The 16,369-nt window shown below is 34.3% G+C and overlaps 6 protein-coding genes and 1 pseudogene across 6 annotated transcripts; 4 read left to right on the top strand and 3 right to left on the bottom strand.

Annotated features, from left to right (window-relative positions):
* The first annotated feature begins 1,564 nt into the window (after window positions 1–1,564).
* On the top strand, window positions 1,565–2,002 carry LOC17880718 (putative defensin-like protein 158). The gene is made up of 2 exons (XM_006285157.2): window positions 1,565–1,657; window positions 1,763–2,002. Exons 1-2 carry the CDS (start codon window positions 1,603–1,605, stop codon window positions 1,933–1,935), a joined length of 228 nt encoding a protein of 75 aa, XP_006285219.1. The 5' UTR covers window positions 1,565–1,602; the 3' UTR covers window positions 1,936–2,002.
* A 722-nt stretch (window positions 2,003–2,724) lies between these two features.
* LOC17880756 lies at window positions 2,725–4,415 on the top strand (annotated as a pseudogene).
* A 959-nt stretch (window positions 4,416–5,374) lies between these two features.
* LOC17880292 (acid phosphatase 1) lies at window positions 5,375–6,645 on the top strand. Its single transcript, XM_006284173.2, has 3 exons — window positions 5,375–5,803; window positions 5,971–6,180; window positions 6,372–6,645. Exons 1-3 carry the CDS (start codon window positions 5,421–5,423, stop codon window positions 6,547–6,549), a joined length of 771 nt encoding a protein of 256 aa, XP_006284235.2. The 5' UTR covers window positions 5,375–5,420; the 3' UTR covers window positions 6,550–6,645.
* A 449-nt stretch (window positions 6,646–7,094) lies between these two features.
* On the bottom strand, window positions 7,095–7,435 carry LOC111829746 (putative defensin-like protein 162). Its single transcript, XM_023779801.1, has 2 exons — window positions 7,393–7,435; window positions 7,095–7,270 (listed from the first exon to the last, which is right to left on the bottom strand). Exons 1-2 carry the CDS (start codon window positions 7,406–7,408, stop codon window positions 7,095–7,097), a joined length of 192 nt encoding a protein of 63 aa, XP_023635569.1. The 5' UTR covers window positions 7,409–7,435.
* Window positions 7,436–11,185: 3,750 nt separating this feature from the next.
* Window positions 11,186–12,426, top strand: LOC17880115 (acid phosphatase 1). The gene is made up of 3 exons (XM_006284336.2): window positions 11,186–11,618; window positions 11,775–11,984; window positions 12,067–12,426. Exons 1-3 carry the CDS (start codon window positions 11,245–11,247, stop codon window positions 12,242–12,244), a joined length of 762 nt encoding a protein of 253 aa, XP_006284398.1. The 5' UTR covers window positions 11,186–11,244; the 3' UTR covers window positions 12,245–12,426.
* A 4-nt stretch (window positions 12,427–12,430) lies between these two features.
* Window positions 12,431–13,901, bottom strand: LOC17879279 (protein ECERIFERUM 26-like). The gene is made up of 2 exons (XM_006285360.1): window positions 13,428–13,901; window positions 12,431–13,336 (listed from the first exon to the last, which is right to left on the bottom strand). Exons 1-2 carry the CDS (start codon window positions 13,899–13,901, stop codon window positions 12,431–12,433), a joined length of 1,380 nt encoding a protein of 459 aa, XP_006285422.1.
* A 321-nt stretch (window positions 13,902–14,222) lies between these two features.
* LOC17879218 (leucine-rich repeat extensin-like protein 6) lies at window positions 14,223–15,917 on the bottom strand. The gene has a single exon (XM_006283769.2). The coding sequence runs from the start codon at window positions 15,575–15,577 to the stop codon at window positions 14,336–14,338; it is 1,242 nt and encodes a 413-aa protein (XP_006283831.1). The 5' UTR covers window positions 15,578–15,917; the 3' UTR covers window positions 14,223–14,335.
* Window positions 15,918–16,369: the final 452 nt, after the last annotated feature.

Below are 16,369 nucleotides of genomic sequence, written 5' to 3' on the forward strand. Positions count from 1 at the left end.
AATTTTTAATGTTCTTGCATGGGTTGAAAGCTCAATTAAGATATCATTGTAAGAGCTTGATTATATATTTGGTTAAAACTTTTGTTTTCAATTATATTTCTTCTTTATTTTATGTACTTCTTCATTTTTTCATTGTTTTTTATACTATTAAATGTATAATACATATGTATAATAATATTTTATGGCTATAAGAAAATTACTTTATCGATGAGATTCAAAAGTATTGATTTCTGACAATCGCACCATAAGAAAATCAAGCTAAATAAACCATTTTCATTGTTTTACTTTATATGTTTTTTTCTTTCTCACATATTCATGTATATTTATTTTATTTTCAAAGTATGTAATTATTTTAACAAAATATGTTTTTGTTATATTCAAACCAATTTGTAAGACATTGAAATAAATAAAATTTTATACACAAATAAAGGTAATTTTTGTGTATATTTATAAGTTTACACACATATTTGGATAAATTTCAACATTTTTAGTGGTTGTTTTGATAAAGTTTGAAAATGGGGTAAATTTAAAAAGTGATATTTTTAAAAGGGTATTTTCTAAATTCTCCCAATATCATTCCTATTTTTATCATTAACAATATTATTGTTTTATCAAAAAATACTTAAAAATACTAAAGAAAATTACTATCAAAATTGATTAATTGAAAAATCAATCAACGAATAAATTCAAAAGATATGGATGTATGTTTCTATTTAATAAGTAATAAATAAATTAAAATAATTAAATAAATATACAATAACCCGCGCATATGCGCGGGAAATTACCTAGTAAATATAAAAATTAGGAGCAAGGTGATGTCGGCATAATATAAAAATAACACCACCATGCAAATTCGAAGAAATCTTTCAATTTGTATACTGACAGTGACAACCAAATAAACGAATTACTCAGAGTTAATATCTTCGTAATCTGTATGAAGATGCGAAAAATTGAGAGTCTGAGACGAGGCCACGAGTTCTTGAAATAACTTAGATAGGGACTAGGGATAAAGAAAACTAATGGAGCAGCTGAGCTGAAGACAAAAAGACGAAAACCATGCATGGAGTAGCTAGGGACGACTCTCTCTTCTTCATTATATATATGCACGTGTTCTTATATCAAAATTTTTAGTTGTCTGAAATCCGAATTAATAACCACCATAAAATCCAAATCAACATAACCACATATACTAACATAATCAGAGATTCAGAGGAGATTGTTAATGATCTATAATAACGTGCTAAGAAAATCATAGTCTAATAATTATTTGTTTAAACTTTGGAGACACTTTGTAAGTATCATTTTACGGGATGGAGTTGAAACGTTTTTATGTATAATAATACACGTAATAAAAAAAGAAAAAAAAAATTCTTTCAATGAATGAATTAATTTAATTGCTATAATATGGAGAGAGTGAAAAGATGCATATAGTGATCAATGTAGTCAACCCTATACTTTTTAACATTCAGCTACTTTCCTTTTTATGTTTAGATGTTTTCATGTATCTACTACCCTTGTATGTATATATATGAACACTGATTAACAATAAAGCAAAGAAGTTAGCTTTGTCACTTGTTGTGATATATATTTTATTCATTGATCATGGCCAAGATATCATGTTCTTATTTCCTCCTAGTACTCATTCTTGTGTTCTCAGGTATAGTCTCTTTCATGTTCTCTCTACTTCCAGAACATCAAAAAGTTAATTGTCATTATTTACATTATTACATATATCACCATTTATTTTGTATATATTATTCAGTGGTTGAGGAAGCTAAGGGGAAACTATGTACTATAATCATTAATCCAAAAACTCCATATTGTGATCTTGTTGACTGTCGTCTTTCCTGCTATGATGGGTACAATGGAGTTGGAAAATGTTTAAAACCCAAATTTGGTAAAGATCCTAAGTGTTTTTGTACCTATAATTGTTAAAGAGACCAATTCTGAATAATATTGTAATGTTTTTTTAATTAAGATAATAATTATGCTTGAATCTATATTTCTCAAAATTCTTCAGGCCTTCTTAATTATGATTGTATAACTATTCTGAAAAGAAAGAAAAACAAAACAAAAGATTTCAGTCACCTTCCTTTTTATTTTTAAAAGACAATTACGGCCAGATTTGGAATACAAAAAAAAAAACTAATGATTGATGATGATGATTTAAAAAATTAATAAAATTAGATATAGTGATGATTAATTTTATCTTAATCATTACCAACCAAACTTTCAGATCCCTCCCTATAAATTTCTTGAATTTCTTATGATTAATGTCCGAAATCTTTGATCATTTTATTTCAAGTGTTTATTTTCATAGTTATCCATCATATATTTTTGGGTAATATAAACATTTACAATGATAATCTACGGTATACACAACATTCTAAAATGATAATCTACTTTATACAATGGACGGATCTATATAGTGCACACAATATTAATCCGCAACATAAAAGATCATGTTCACTCTAACTAACTCTACTATTTATTTTTTTTGTTTGACAACGTTTTATATATACAGTGTTATATAATACAGCCTGTAACATTTTTGTACCCTTCGAAAGTTCATAATTACATCGACGTTGAAGTTTTGCGTAAGAACCATGTGGGGGGAAGTAAGTACGATCGATAACCTAGTAAAAAAATCCACTTTAAAATCAGGACCAGTCTTGTTCTTCCATCTGCACAAGACACACATAATTGAGAAAAGCCTCATCAGCAATGACGTTATCTTGTAGCAGCTCCGTTTCCTTCTTCATCCTCACTTTATTGGCCGTCTTGATCAATCCGGCGATCTCTTCACGCCCATCTTCCTTCCGTCGCCTCCTACTGCGAGGGCTGGAGATTGGCTGTGGAGACCGACAATGCCGGCAAGTGGGAGGTGGTTCCACGTCAATGCGTTAGGTACATTAAAAACTACATAGACGGAGGCCAGTTCGACAAAGATTACGATGTACTCGCTAGTTACGCCATCGCATACGCTAAAACCATCGATCTTGCCGGCTACGGCAAGGACGCGTGGGTCTTCGACATCGATGAGACGCTTCTCTCGAATCTTGCGTACTACAAGGCTCATGGTTACGGGTAATAATATACATAATGCCCCATGCATGATCTCTCTCTCTCTCTCTCTCTCTCTCTCTCTCTCTCTCTCTCTCTCTCTCTCTCTCTCTCTCTCTCTCTCTCTCTCTCTCTCTCTCTCTCTCTCTCTCTCTCTCTCTCTCTCTCTCTCTCTCTCTCTCTCTCTCTCTCTCTCTCTATTATCATGCCCTAGCTTAGATTTTGTTTCATATACAACATGTTTTTTTTTTTTTTATATTTGACTAACTTCGTTGACCATTAGTTCTGTTCTTCTCGGTATAATTTTGTTTTGTGCTTTTTTCTTATTCGCATTATTTTTGCTATATATCGTACTAAGTGGGTTTTTGATTATTGTGGATTTAGGTCTGAACCGTACGACAATACTCTGTTCAATGAGTGGGTGGTAACAGGAAAAGTACCAGGTTTTGATGCGAGCTTGAGGCTTTACAAAGCTCTCAAGGAACTTGGTTTCACTATCATTCTGCTTACAGGCCGAGATGAGAGTCAAAGGAGTATTACCGAACAAAATCTCATCCACGCCGGTTATTCCGGTTGGAACAGACTCCTCTTGAGGTAAATTAAAGCTATATAATGTTTCTTTCGTTTTTGGTCTAAATCATTAAGAGGACTTGTCTAGTCCAGTAACCTTCAAATCCTTTACCATTATCATATTGCATACCAAAACAGATATTTTATCTAGAGGCAGCAAGATTACAGGTGTGTGATTGTAGTTTAGCTAAAACTAAAAGAAATAAAAGTGAAAGAAGAAGACAAAAAAAAAAAAAGATAATGGGGGTTATGTGGTTGTTATAAGAGCTATGAAAGGCTGAAGTTTCTTTCTATAGATATACAACATCTAGTGATCTTAAAAAATATCAAGTACCTCTCTAAAAGTTATCACCAGCTAACTAATTTAGTCATCTTAAAAAAAGAAAAAAAAAAGATTAGCCATCCTGGCTAAACTTATGAACCAACCCGTACATGACGAAAAATACTAAGATTTGGTGTTAGAGATCATATTTTGGACTCTCATTAGCTACTTTGTTTTAATCATTAGATCCAAGGTTGCATTTAAAGGTACAGTAAATGTAACATTCATTCAAAAAATAAAAATACTAAGGTTTTGAGTCGTTGGTTAATGTAATTGATGCAGGGGTCATGAAGATCAAGGGAAAGCAGCAGCACAGTACAAATCCGAACAGAGATCAAAAGTGATTAAAGAAGGCTATACGATCCATGGAAACACAGGCGATCAATGGAGTGACTTGCAAGGTTTTGCCGTGGCCACTCGATCTTTCAAAGTCCCAAATCCAATGTACTACATTGCTTGATATAGTCTGACTATTGATATGTTGCATTGACTTTTTAGTATTTGAATGTATTCCTTAATTCACCGAAATAATTTACCACGTTCCTTTATCTCTAGTACGATTTATGCTTCAAACGCTCTTAATTTCTCTATGATTAGGGAAAAGGTGACTGAATAAATATAGAATAAAGAAACCAAATCATTCGAATCAAAATATTATCGACGTAAATCAAGCAAAATGTTATTGTTATTCAATCAGTACTCCAAGAAAATATCAGGTAAAATCTTTGGAAATGATTCGATAGGTACACTCTGCAGTATGCACTCATATCCACTCAAAAGAATGACTGATTTGAACCCTTGCATACCCCTTGAGATAAATAAAGGTATCAATAGTTGAATAGAAACAGTAAGCCCAATTAGACAAGTATTTTTAAGTGTAATGCAGCAGTACAAAAAAAAAATCAAAGCTTATTAATATAATTCTACTAACTAAAGCTTTTAGGTTTGGTAAAGACTAAAGAGTTGCAAGAATATGACTAAATATTAAAGGATGAGAATGGAACATGTTACCTTATGTAGAAAGAACTACATATCTCTAATTAGTCAACCAACCACATTAGTCAAAAGATTGCAACCTAATGGACTTAAAGAATAATAACTCAAATTCCAATTGAAAATTAATAACATTCCTTTCTCGTTTTCATGCTTTCTTGACTTTTTTTGTCAAAGTTAGCTTCATTTTAGGAACTATCATATACTATATCTTGAAGAAAATGTCTCAAAACTATGGTTAATAAATTGGTTTATTACCTTTTTTTGTCAGCATATCAAAAATCTAATCCAAAGCCTGTGTGAACGTTGTGGTTCTCGTTAAAAATCACGTGGGTGTATCAATAATACGACAACATTTCATGATTTCATTTTATATTCCCTGGCCAATCTTATTCTAATTCCAATATCTACACAGAAAGACAAAATTATTATCTTAAAAAACAAAAGCCTCTCTAGCTCATCAACTCAAACAATGTGTTCTCGTAACAGCAGCTCGATTACGTCGTTCTTCATCGTCTCTTTATTAGCCGTCTTAGTTAATCCAACGATCTCTTCTCGAGCCTTCACCAAGGAGCATCCTCGTGTATCCGTCGCTTCCAACTGCGAGAGCTGGAGATTGGCCTCAGAGACCAACAATGCTGGGAGCTGGAATGTGGTTCCGTCCAGATGCGTTAACTCCGTTAAAAACTATATCAATGGAGGCCAGTTCGAGAATGATTACAATATAGTTGCTCGTTACGCCATCGCATATGCTAAAAGGATCAACCTAGGCAGAGATGGTAAGGACGCGTGGGTCTTTGACATTGATGAGACCCTTCTCTCTAATCTGGACTACTACAAGGTTCATGGTTACGGGTAAGTAATATGTGTCACTTTTTCTAATCAACGCTAATAAAATCGTAATAATTGTTTGACTAACTTCGTTGACCAACAAACCGGGGATAACTTCTCTCGGTTTAAGTTTTTTTTTTTTTTTGTATCTAGCTAGCATTATTTGTTGCTAATTGGTGCAAGTGATTTAGGTCTGAACCATACGACAACGCTAAATTCAATGAATGGGCGGTTCAAGGAAAAGCCTCAAGTTTTGATGGGAGCTTGAGGCTGTACAAAGCTCTCAAGAAACTTGGTTTCACTATCATTTTGCTAACCGGTAGAGATGAAAATCAAAGGAGTATTACCGAGAAAAATCTCCGAAACGCCGGTTATTTCGGTTGGAACCGACTCATCTTGAGGTAAAAAAAGCTATACCAAAATCTTATCATCATGTTATGAGTAAATTACAAACCAACTTCTCAGAAAAGTAATTTACCAATCTACAAACTATTTTGGCTATCTATATAATAAACTTGTCAGATATATGAGCCGGTTCATAAGGGATAAAAAAGGGACTAAGAATTTATTTTGGTCTATGCATTTGATGTAGGGGCAAAAATGATCAAGGAAAAACAGCAATACAGTACAAATCAGAGCAGAGATCAAAAGTGGTTAAAGAAGGCTACAAAATTCATGGAAATACCGGCGATCAATGGAGTGATTTACAAGGTTTTGCCGTGGCCACTCGTTCCTTTAAAGTCCCCAATCCTATGTACTACATTGCTTGATCATGATCATCAACTATTGATATGTAATATGTTGAATGAAATATTTAGACTTTATGTATGAATAAAAAAAATAATAATGTATGAATAATTTGTAAGTCAAAGAAGTTGTTCGAAGCCTATGTTTTCTCTAATGGTTTTTGTTTACTTGAAGAACTAAGCTATATAGCCTAGAGTTAAGCATGTCAAGTACAAGTAGAGTGATTAATTGATAATTATGTATTAGTCAGTAAAATCAGAGAGTAGTTCTCTTTCTTTCACTATAACTCTATAAGGTTGTATGTGTGAGTCTGTGATAGAGATGATCGAATGAACTAGTTTCTTCCTACTCTTCCCTCTCAAAACTCTAAATTGTTTTCTATTCTGATTTCGGTTAACAGTTGAAACAGAGAGGTCAACGAGAATAATGACCTGCAATTAGAAGAAGAAGAAGAACAAAAACAAAAAGAGAAGTCAGAAATTATTTTTTAAAGCATCAATTTTAAATATTCATCCTTTTAAGTAACTTGAGGTCTAGCTTAACAACATATGATGATATCTCAGCTCAATTAGCAGTAGAAAACACAAGCGCAAATGTTGTTTTTGCCAGGACAAACACCATTCCCTTTGTACCTCATCAAACAAAGTGGTTGGCATTCATGATAAGTGCATGGCTTGCTTAGTTTCACCTCCACAACACATCTTTTGATATACATTTCCTCTGCACTTGACAAAGCCAAAAAGGCTATAAAAAAAAACCCCAAAGGGAATACTATATTTTAGAAAGCTTACAAATGATTTTGAGTAGACATGTGTGAGTTTTTTATAACATGTTCATGCATACATACAAGGCATAAGAATTGATACCTGAGAGGACGAACATGAAGATGAGAAAATACGAACACAATGGTTTGGCAGTGACTTGCGAAATAAATGAGAGGGTATTTTTAATCTAATTCACTTATTTGAGGGATAAAGTCATTCACATAACGTTTTTTTTTATAGGAAGTATATTCAAAAATGTGAAGACTTTGACTCATTATAAAGAGAGTATACTTAATAATTACTATAAACAAAATTAAACTCTTAATTTTTTTTTATAACTTTTTTGGGGCAAAAGCATATGATTTCATTCATACTCAATGGAATACAAAGCTTAGAGATTAAACTCTTATCAAGATTTCTTTTTTAATATATTATTAGTAATCAGATACTAGAATATATTTTTATTCATCCTCCAAGTACATGAAAGGTCTGGTTTTAACGACGTACGATCGAGATATATCTTAGCTTAGCAATCGTATTCACAAGCGCAAATATTCTTGTTTTTTACGGGACAAAGGCCATCCCCGTCGAACCTTTTAACACAAAGTTGTTTGCATTCTTGAAAATTGCATGGCTTGCTAAGGTTTACGATCGTACTACACCTTTTTGGTCCCTCTCCCTCTGAAACTGCCAGAGCCAAACACGCTGCTACAAACAAATTAAGATTTAATTTTTATTTTTGATAAGTTTACAAATATAGTTTTAAGTATATTAAATATAAAAAAAAACATACGAGCATATTCTATTTGATAGTGATTAGTTCAAAAGTATCTAACCCTAGAAATCGAAATGGTACCTGAGAGGACAAGGATGGAGATGAACATATACGAATACAAAAGTTTAGACATGACTTGCGGAAAATGTAAAGGATACTGTTGTTGATCTATTTTAAGCTTTTGTTTGGAGAATCTTTTTGATACTGAAAGTGGGATAGAGTTAAAACATGTTTTTATAGAGATTATAATTTATAACTGACAAGAGAAACTCTTTCTAGGACATATCTACGTACAATAAATGTAACGGATAATAAAAAATATGAATCTGCCCAAATCTCCTTGTATCTTTCTATTATGAACTAAATATTTGGTGCACATAATCAGAAAAAGGAGGATCAAAATTATTTTTTGAAAATAATTGATTTATGTAAAAGATATTACATTTCTATAAAAGAATATGAAATGATCTTATTTGGAATTTGACCATCAATATCCATTTGGTGACAGCCCATTTGAACCTGGATAGTCCATTTGACATCTTTAATCGATCTCTTCTTAGTTTTTGTGTGCTTGGATATTTAAATTTAGGTAAATATGAAGAAAAAAACCAAAATGTGTTTTTTCTAATTTTTGAATTAATTATTGCAAATTATGTAAACGTTACAATGACGATTTTACGAATGATATTTTATTTTATCAACGTAAAATCAGGGCGAACAACTTTAATGATTTCATATAAGCTTATCTCCTTAATCTTTGTAATTAATTAATTTGAATATTGAACCCCAAACCCTCTCGGAGGTGTAAGAGTATTAATCAACTTTTGGCTAACCATTGAACCAAGGAGTTTCCACATGTTCACTTTTTTCCAATATAATTTATACTTTGATAAATCTAAGTTATTTTGTTTGTGCACCAACATTTTGTATTAATTAAGTTAATCCAATGTCTGACCATACAGATTAAGGCAATCTAACACTTATTTGTTGGATAGAGTCAAAACGTTTTTATAGATTTATTAGTCTCGTGACAAGAGAAACATATGTACTGTATATAGAAGAAAAAAACTCTTTTTGGGAAGCATATTCACAAATATGAAGACTTTGACCAATACATATATATAGAGAGTCCAACATAATTTTTTTAATTTCTTACTATAAACATAATAAAGAAAAAAAAAAATATCATTAGTTTATGTGCTTTAGATATTTTACTCTATAATTAAGGTTCAATCATACGAAACCCAGTTTTCATTGGCAATCATCAGATACTAGAATCATATTTAAAGCATAATTTATTCATCCTCCAAGTAACGAAGATACCATAACATTAAGGTCTAGATTTAACAACATACTCTCAGCTTAACATTGGTATACACAACAGCAACTATTACGGCTACAACTGCCATCACCGCTGTAGTATCTAAAACAATATTGTTTGCATTCTTGTGAATGGCATGGGTAGCTATAGTTTGGTATGTCGGTCCTAATACACAATTTTGGATCTCCCCCTTGCCTTGACGCCAGAGCCAAACAAGCTCCTAAAAACAAAGAAAAAACTCTTTTAACAAGTTTACAAAAATAGTTCTAAGTTGTATATGATATAAAAAAAAACATACGAGCAATTTTCTATGTTGATATAGTGGTTAGTTCAAAAGTATCTAAACCTAGAGTTAAAAAGAAATACACGTTCGTGATGTGTGCAATATTGTTAGTTACAAACTAACCATGCATCGATCTACAATACAGCTTGTCAAGTAACACTCAGTAATAACATGTTTAATGAAATCGAAATGGTACCTGAGAGGACAAGGATGGTGATGAACATATGGTGATGAACATATACGAATACAAAAGTTTAGACATGACTTGCAGAAACAAAGGATACTGTTGTATGATCGATACTGTTGGATGATAAATAAAAAAAAAAACAAAGGATACTGTTGTTGATCGATTGTTTGGACTTTGTTGAATTTTTTTTGATATTGAAATTGTTGGATAGAGTTAAAACATGTATTTATATAGATTATTATAAATGCCAAGAGAAACATGTTGACCAAAATAAAAAGAAAATAAAAACGCTTTCTAGGAAACGTATCCACCTACAATAAATGTAAAGGAGACTACAAAATATGAAGGATTAATTGGGTTTTTAGTACATTTTTTAAACATAATTATAGAAGTAGTACATTTACTATTCATTATTAGCAAATTAATACATTTTTACTATTTGGACACTATTTAGACACTATTAAAAACCCCTTTAAATCTAATAACTAAAAATATTCATCAAAATATATTTGTTTTGTATAAAATTTCAGTTACATAAAAATCTATAATTTTTCTCTATAATTTGATATGCATTTTTTGAAAAATAATTTCAAATATTTTTCAAACAAATTTTGATACGTCCAGCTATCCTTATGTACAATTATGTGTCGATGTACGGAAAATCATCCGTACAGCGGTTTATATATACATATAATTATATGTGTACAAATATTTTTTGGTCTATATATGTGTGTTTGTTTATGTGTAAATATGTTTATATGTAATTGTTTTTCTTTGTACAAATATTTGATGTATAATAATATGTTATTGTACAGTTGTCTGTCTGTACAAATATAAAATTGTACTATTTTGCTAATTGTGAATAGTAAATGTACTATCTTTATAATTATATTTCAAAAACGTACTAATTTGCCAAAACAAATATGAATATGCCCAAAAAAGATACATTTCTATATAAAAAGATATGATATCCCATGGTCTTTATAAAATTTGACCATCAATATTCTTAAAACTTGAACATGGATAATCTTTCTTTTCTTAGTTTTGTTCTATGCTTAGATATTTCACTTTACGTATAATATGAATCAAATTTTTGTTTTTTTTGATATTTTTACGTTAAAAAGAGAAAATATTTTTTTGAGGTAAATCTATATCAAAATATATATTTTGTTTTTCTCTTGTTTAAAGTTCACTAAACTTGAATCTTAAGATTACAGAGAAGATAACTTATGAATTTATGATCGTTTCGAAGCTATATAAAATATGATAATACTACTAGTTACTAATGTATAATTTTATATATATATATATTTTTTTTTGGTCCAGTAAAAGAGTTACAAAAGGATAATATAAAGTGGGAGAAGTCACTCTCTCTCTAAATCTATCGAATGGCGTCTGGTCGTATTAGCCTTTCGATTTGGTTCTTCTTCGTCTTCTTAATCAATCCCTCAACCTCTGCTCGCACCACCTCCTTCATCAAGCTCCCCCGAAGCGACGGATCTCGCTACTGCGACAGCTGGAGATTAGCCGCCGAGACCAACAACGCCGGAACTTGGGATGTGATCCCCTCCGTCTGCGTTGATCCCGTCGCCGATTATCTCAACGGAGACCAGTTCTTATCCGATTACAATGTCATCGCCGATTACGCCCTCTCCTTCGCGAAATCGGTTGATATCTCCGGCGACGGCAAAGACGTCTGGGTCTTTGATATCGACGAGACGCTCCTCACTAATATCGACTACTACAAGGCTCATGGTTACGGGTATGTTCTCTCTATTGGTAGCCGTTGGATTTTGTCTTACCTACAATGTGATTCATAAAATCAACGGTCTTGATGATTATTGACTTTATACATCGTTGACCTTTTTTTACTAAACCGAAATTGATCGCTGGTATTGTAATCGCAATGTTGGTTTAGGTCTGAACCATATGATTCGAATAGCTTTAGTGAGTGGGTGCTACAAGGAACAGCTCCAGCTTTTGATGCGAGTTTGAAACTATACAATGCTCTCCAGAAACTTGGTTTCACTATCATTCTGTTAACCGGACGGGACGAGGATCAAAGGAGTTTCACCGAGACAAATCTCCGCGATGCGGGTTATTCCGGTTGGGAACGTCTCCTCTTGAGGTAAAAAGCTATACGGCTATACCATAAATTCCCTACCAAATTGGTGTATACCATAAATTCCCTAAAACATATATGATTGCAGAGGTCCAGAAGATCAAGGGAAATCAGCTACAGATTACAAATCAGAGCAGCGGGCGAAACTGATCGAGGAAGGTTTCAAAATCCGAGGCAATACCGGTGATCAGTGGAGTGATCTTCTAGGCTTTGCCGTGGCTGATCGTTCTTTCAAAGTCCCTAATCCCATGTACTACATTCCTTGATCACCCTGTTCTGATTTATGTATTATGTCACGATTTATGTATGTTTAGACATTTATGGGGATTTGAAAGAACAATATCAAACAGCCCATTTTTAGACATGTTATTCACATCAATAACATTTGATATTTCTTTTTGTATATGTAAGCGATTTGCGTAATGATAATTTATTTATTTTCATTTTATTGATTATTTTGTATTTTTCATAAGTATAACCGGGGAAAAGCTTAGAAGAAGCTCATCCTCTACGACCTTAGTCATCTCCCTTTGAGGAAGACTGATCATAACCACTCGGCTCTTTGGTCCCTTACCGGAGGGTGAAGGAAGTACTATGACTTGTCCACCTCCAGCTACAGGTCCTTTAACATAGCAAGACATATGTCTCAGAACTAAATCCTCCTCAAACATCATTGGACGCGGATGAGACATGTTCTCTAAATTAGTACACACGAGGTCCGAACCATTAGATATCGCTCCATTATTGCTACTCAGCCATTCGATCAAGTCCATGACCGTGTCGTAGTCTAGTCTCTTAGTTATGTTCTGAATCTCTTCAACAGCGTGAAACAGTAACAATCTGTCTTTGGTTTTAACCGGTTTGGAATAGGGGACCTTATGGTAAACCATGCAATTACCAAAATAACTTTGGTCTAAACGCAATAATTTTCTTACGTCTAAACACAAGGACATGTCCATGAGCTCGTTTCTTTTCCCTTTGGCTCGACTCACACATATCCAGAAGAGTCCAGCCAATATCTCAAATGTCGAAATCGCTGACTCATTCTCGCCAGCTCTGACCAACGGATCCGGGAATAGGAGAGTAACCGTGACCATATGGTCCTCGGCCACGTTTGATGGTGAAACCATTAGAGAGCAAGATTTGATGTACTGGCTAAGCAGTTGGTTGTTAGAGATCAGTCCATCGTTAGCAAACCGGCGAGGCGGCAACGGATGGAAAAGTGGTGGAGCCATCATGGACCGAGACAGAGTTAAATCAGCCCAAGCTCGCATAAACATCATTGCACAAACTGGATCGGCTAAGAGATGGCTACAACTTAACCCAATAGCTAACCCACCACTTTCAAACTCAGTCACCTATAGATAAAAAGAAACCAATAAATAAGATATAACCAGACTGTACTAAACCAAACCAGGATAAACCGAATTACTGTATATTGATATATACCTGAACATTAAAGGTAGACCAATAATAATGAAGATGATACATGTCTTCCCAATGAACAAGCTTGAGTTCTTCCTCTCTAGTAACACTTCTAAGCCATTCCTCAACTGACCCGGCTGCTCTTGCCTCAACCATCCTCATGCCAGCGTCGTTGCTCTTCACCTTCCACCGCAGGATTACATCCTCCTTCTCTTCCTTACCATCAGTTTCCTTAACCAATCTCCCGGTTATAATCGGATAACAATTGAGTGTGTATGCTAATGACTCCCTTAATTTTTTTGTGATTTCTCCCGGTTCTCTAGTCTTGGAAGTCTTGTAATAGTACACTAGACGAATCTGGTTTGGTTCCATGACGTGGTCCAATACTGAAAAGTGGTACAATCTCCCTGGTTCGACCGATCTAGTGCTCACCACGGTTCTTTTGCATATGAATCTCACACGGTCCTCCTCCATTATTGTCTTCTCTTTCGAAAACATTTTTTTGTTTTCTTTGGTTAGAATCCAGCTTTAATATGTGCTTGTACATTTCTGTATACCATATATATAACATGTGTTTGTTGGTGTGTATCAAGTATATAGTTTCATGTTTCTCAACACATTCTTTTCCCATGAACTATAAACAACCCTCTCCTTAGGGAATGTAAAACTTTCATGGTCCCGTAAAACATGTTTCTGTTACGGTCGGATCCCTAATAAATTTTTGCCGTGCCTGATCGTTCTCTCATTTCTGATTTAATTTACATTTAATCTTGTTCTTGTGTTAGATTATACAAAATTCTTCTGGTTACAAAAACACACTAGCAAGATGACTTAACATTTAAACTGGTTACTAATTAACTAATTTGAGTCACTAAAAAAAAAAGATTACAATCTTTAAGCATTAAAAAGCTTCTACATTTAAGAAAAACTAATCATGGAGGAGATGAAGTGTAATGATCGTTACCCACTTTCAATCCAACACTTATCGCAGCACAAGCCAAAGGCTGCGCCGGAATCCTAAAACAGCTCATAGCACCGCCGGAATAACCTGAACAATCCGGCTGCGGCCGCTGCGAGTTCCTCCCCGGGATACAATTACCGACGAAATCGAAACCGAAACTAATCCTGGAAGAACACTCAGAGCTAATCCCAGAGAAGAAATTGAAAGAAACAGTGAGGTTAATCAAACTCCTCAGCGAACAGACCAAATCAGGAACCTCGCCGGAGAATTTATTGTGTCCAAGGTTCAAAATTTCAATCGCCGACAAGCAAGAGATGGTCTCTGGGACATGACCCATCAGTGAATTGAAGCTTACGTCAAAGACTTCAATCTCAGAGAACATACCAACAGATTCCGGTATACAACCGGTTAACTGGTTATTCAACAGCAAAACTTCCTTCACTCTCGATCCCGTGAGGCCAAAACTCGTCGGGATTTCGCCGGAGAATCTGTTGTTCGCGAGGTTGATCACCGAAGCCGGAGAATTTCCGAGGTTTCTCGGGATATCTCCGGCGAATTGGTTGTTATTGAGGAGAATCGCGTCTAACCGTTTGTTGAAAAGCTCTTCAGGGAGGTAACCGGAGAAAGTGTTGAACCGGAGATCGAGGTAAACCAGGTTTGGGATGTAGAGTGTGACTAAAGGGAAAGGACCTGAGAGTAAGTTGTTGCTTAGATCAAGTTCTTGAAGTGAAACTAAGGATTTGAAAGAATCTGGGATTTGGCCTGAGAATCTGTTGCTGTTGAGGTGGAGGATGTTGAGGTCCGAGAGTAAAGCTAGGTCTTTGACAAGTGTGCCTCTGAGATTTGCATGGTTAAGATCTATGGAGGTTATGGTTTGACCAGAACAGAACACACCTTTGTAAGAACAAACATCTGATCCAACCCATGTTTTGAGAACACCTGAAGGATCCTCTGTAATTGCTGCTTTCCAAGCTTGAAGAGCACTATAAGCTACACTGTTTGGAGCTGATCCTGGAACTGCATTACGGTTACCACCGTTGTTGTATCCGCCGCCAATCCAAACACCACCTCCGCCACCACCACCGCCGCCGATTCCGACTCCAACACCTCCTCCTACTCCAAAAGAAGCATCTGTCTGAACCAAATTACACAAGACCAGGAAGAAACAAAGAAGCTCAAAGTTGCTGCCTTCCCCTTTCTTCTTCTTTGGCATTTTTTCTGTCTTCCAAGTAGCTTTTGTTAAGAGTTGACACTTAAGGAAAGAGAACGAATAGTGATTGTTTCAGAGGCTTAATGAGGATTGATGTGTCACTGAGTGCGTATGTGTGTGAGAGAGAGAGAAAGAGGGAGATTATGAAAAACAGAGTGAATGTGGTTGAAGAAGCATTGATGATATGAGGAGGAGGGGACAAGATTATGAAAAAGAGCTCTGATTTGTTCCTTGTGTAGTTATTTCACAATTTGCCTTTGTTTTGTTAAGTTTACTGTTTGTGTTCAACTTATGATTGCATGAATCATATATATCACGGGTTCATCTTCATCTTTTCTTTTTTTATTTTTGCCTTTTGTTCCACTTTTGATATAATATAATGCACTTCAGTATAAAATAATGGATCACATGTTTGTTTTTTGAATGTGTTCAACAAGGAAACTCTCACGTATTAACATCTGTCATTTGGAATGGATCCACTCGTTTGATTCTGTTCTTAGTAAACCTAATCATCATTTTAACTCAACCTAATACTATACAAGTTCTAATATTTGATTGCGAATCTTTTAGACATCAGTAATCAAGAATGTAACAATAAATGTGAAGCCAAAGAAAATGAACAGAATCTAGATGGTATAAATAAAAAAAGGCATAGCTTGTGACTTGTGGAAAATGGTGTTGTTGACTTGTGTGGGAGATGTTTGGGAGTGTGGAGTAAGTGCATCACATGGAGTGGCACAAATGCATTTGTGTCTTCATTTAAACAATTTCAGCTAATATATGTATAGCTGCATT

Source organism: Capsella rubella, unplaced genomic scaffold (genome assembly GCF_000375325.1).
Source record: "Capsella rubella cultivar Monte Gargano unplaced genomic scaffold, Caprub1_0 scaffold_7, whole genome shotgun sequence".
Classification (NCBI taxonomy): Eukaryota; Viridiplantae; Streptophyta; class Magnoliopsida; order Brassicales; family Brassicaceae; genus Capsella; species Capsella rubella.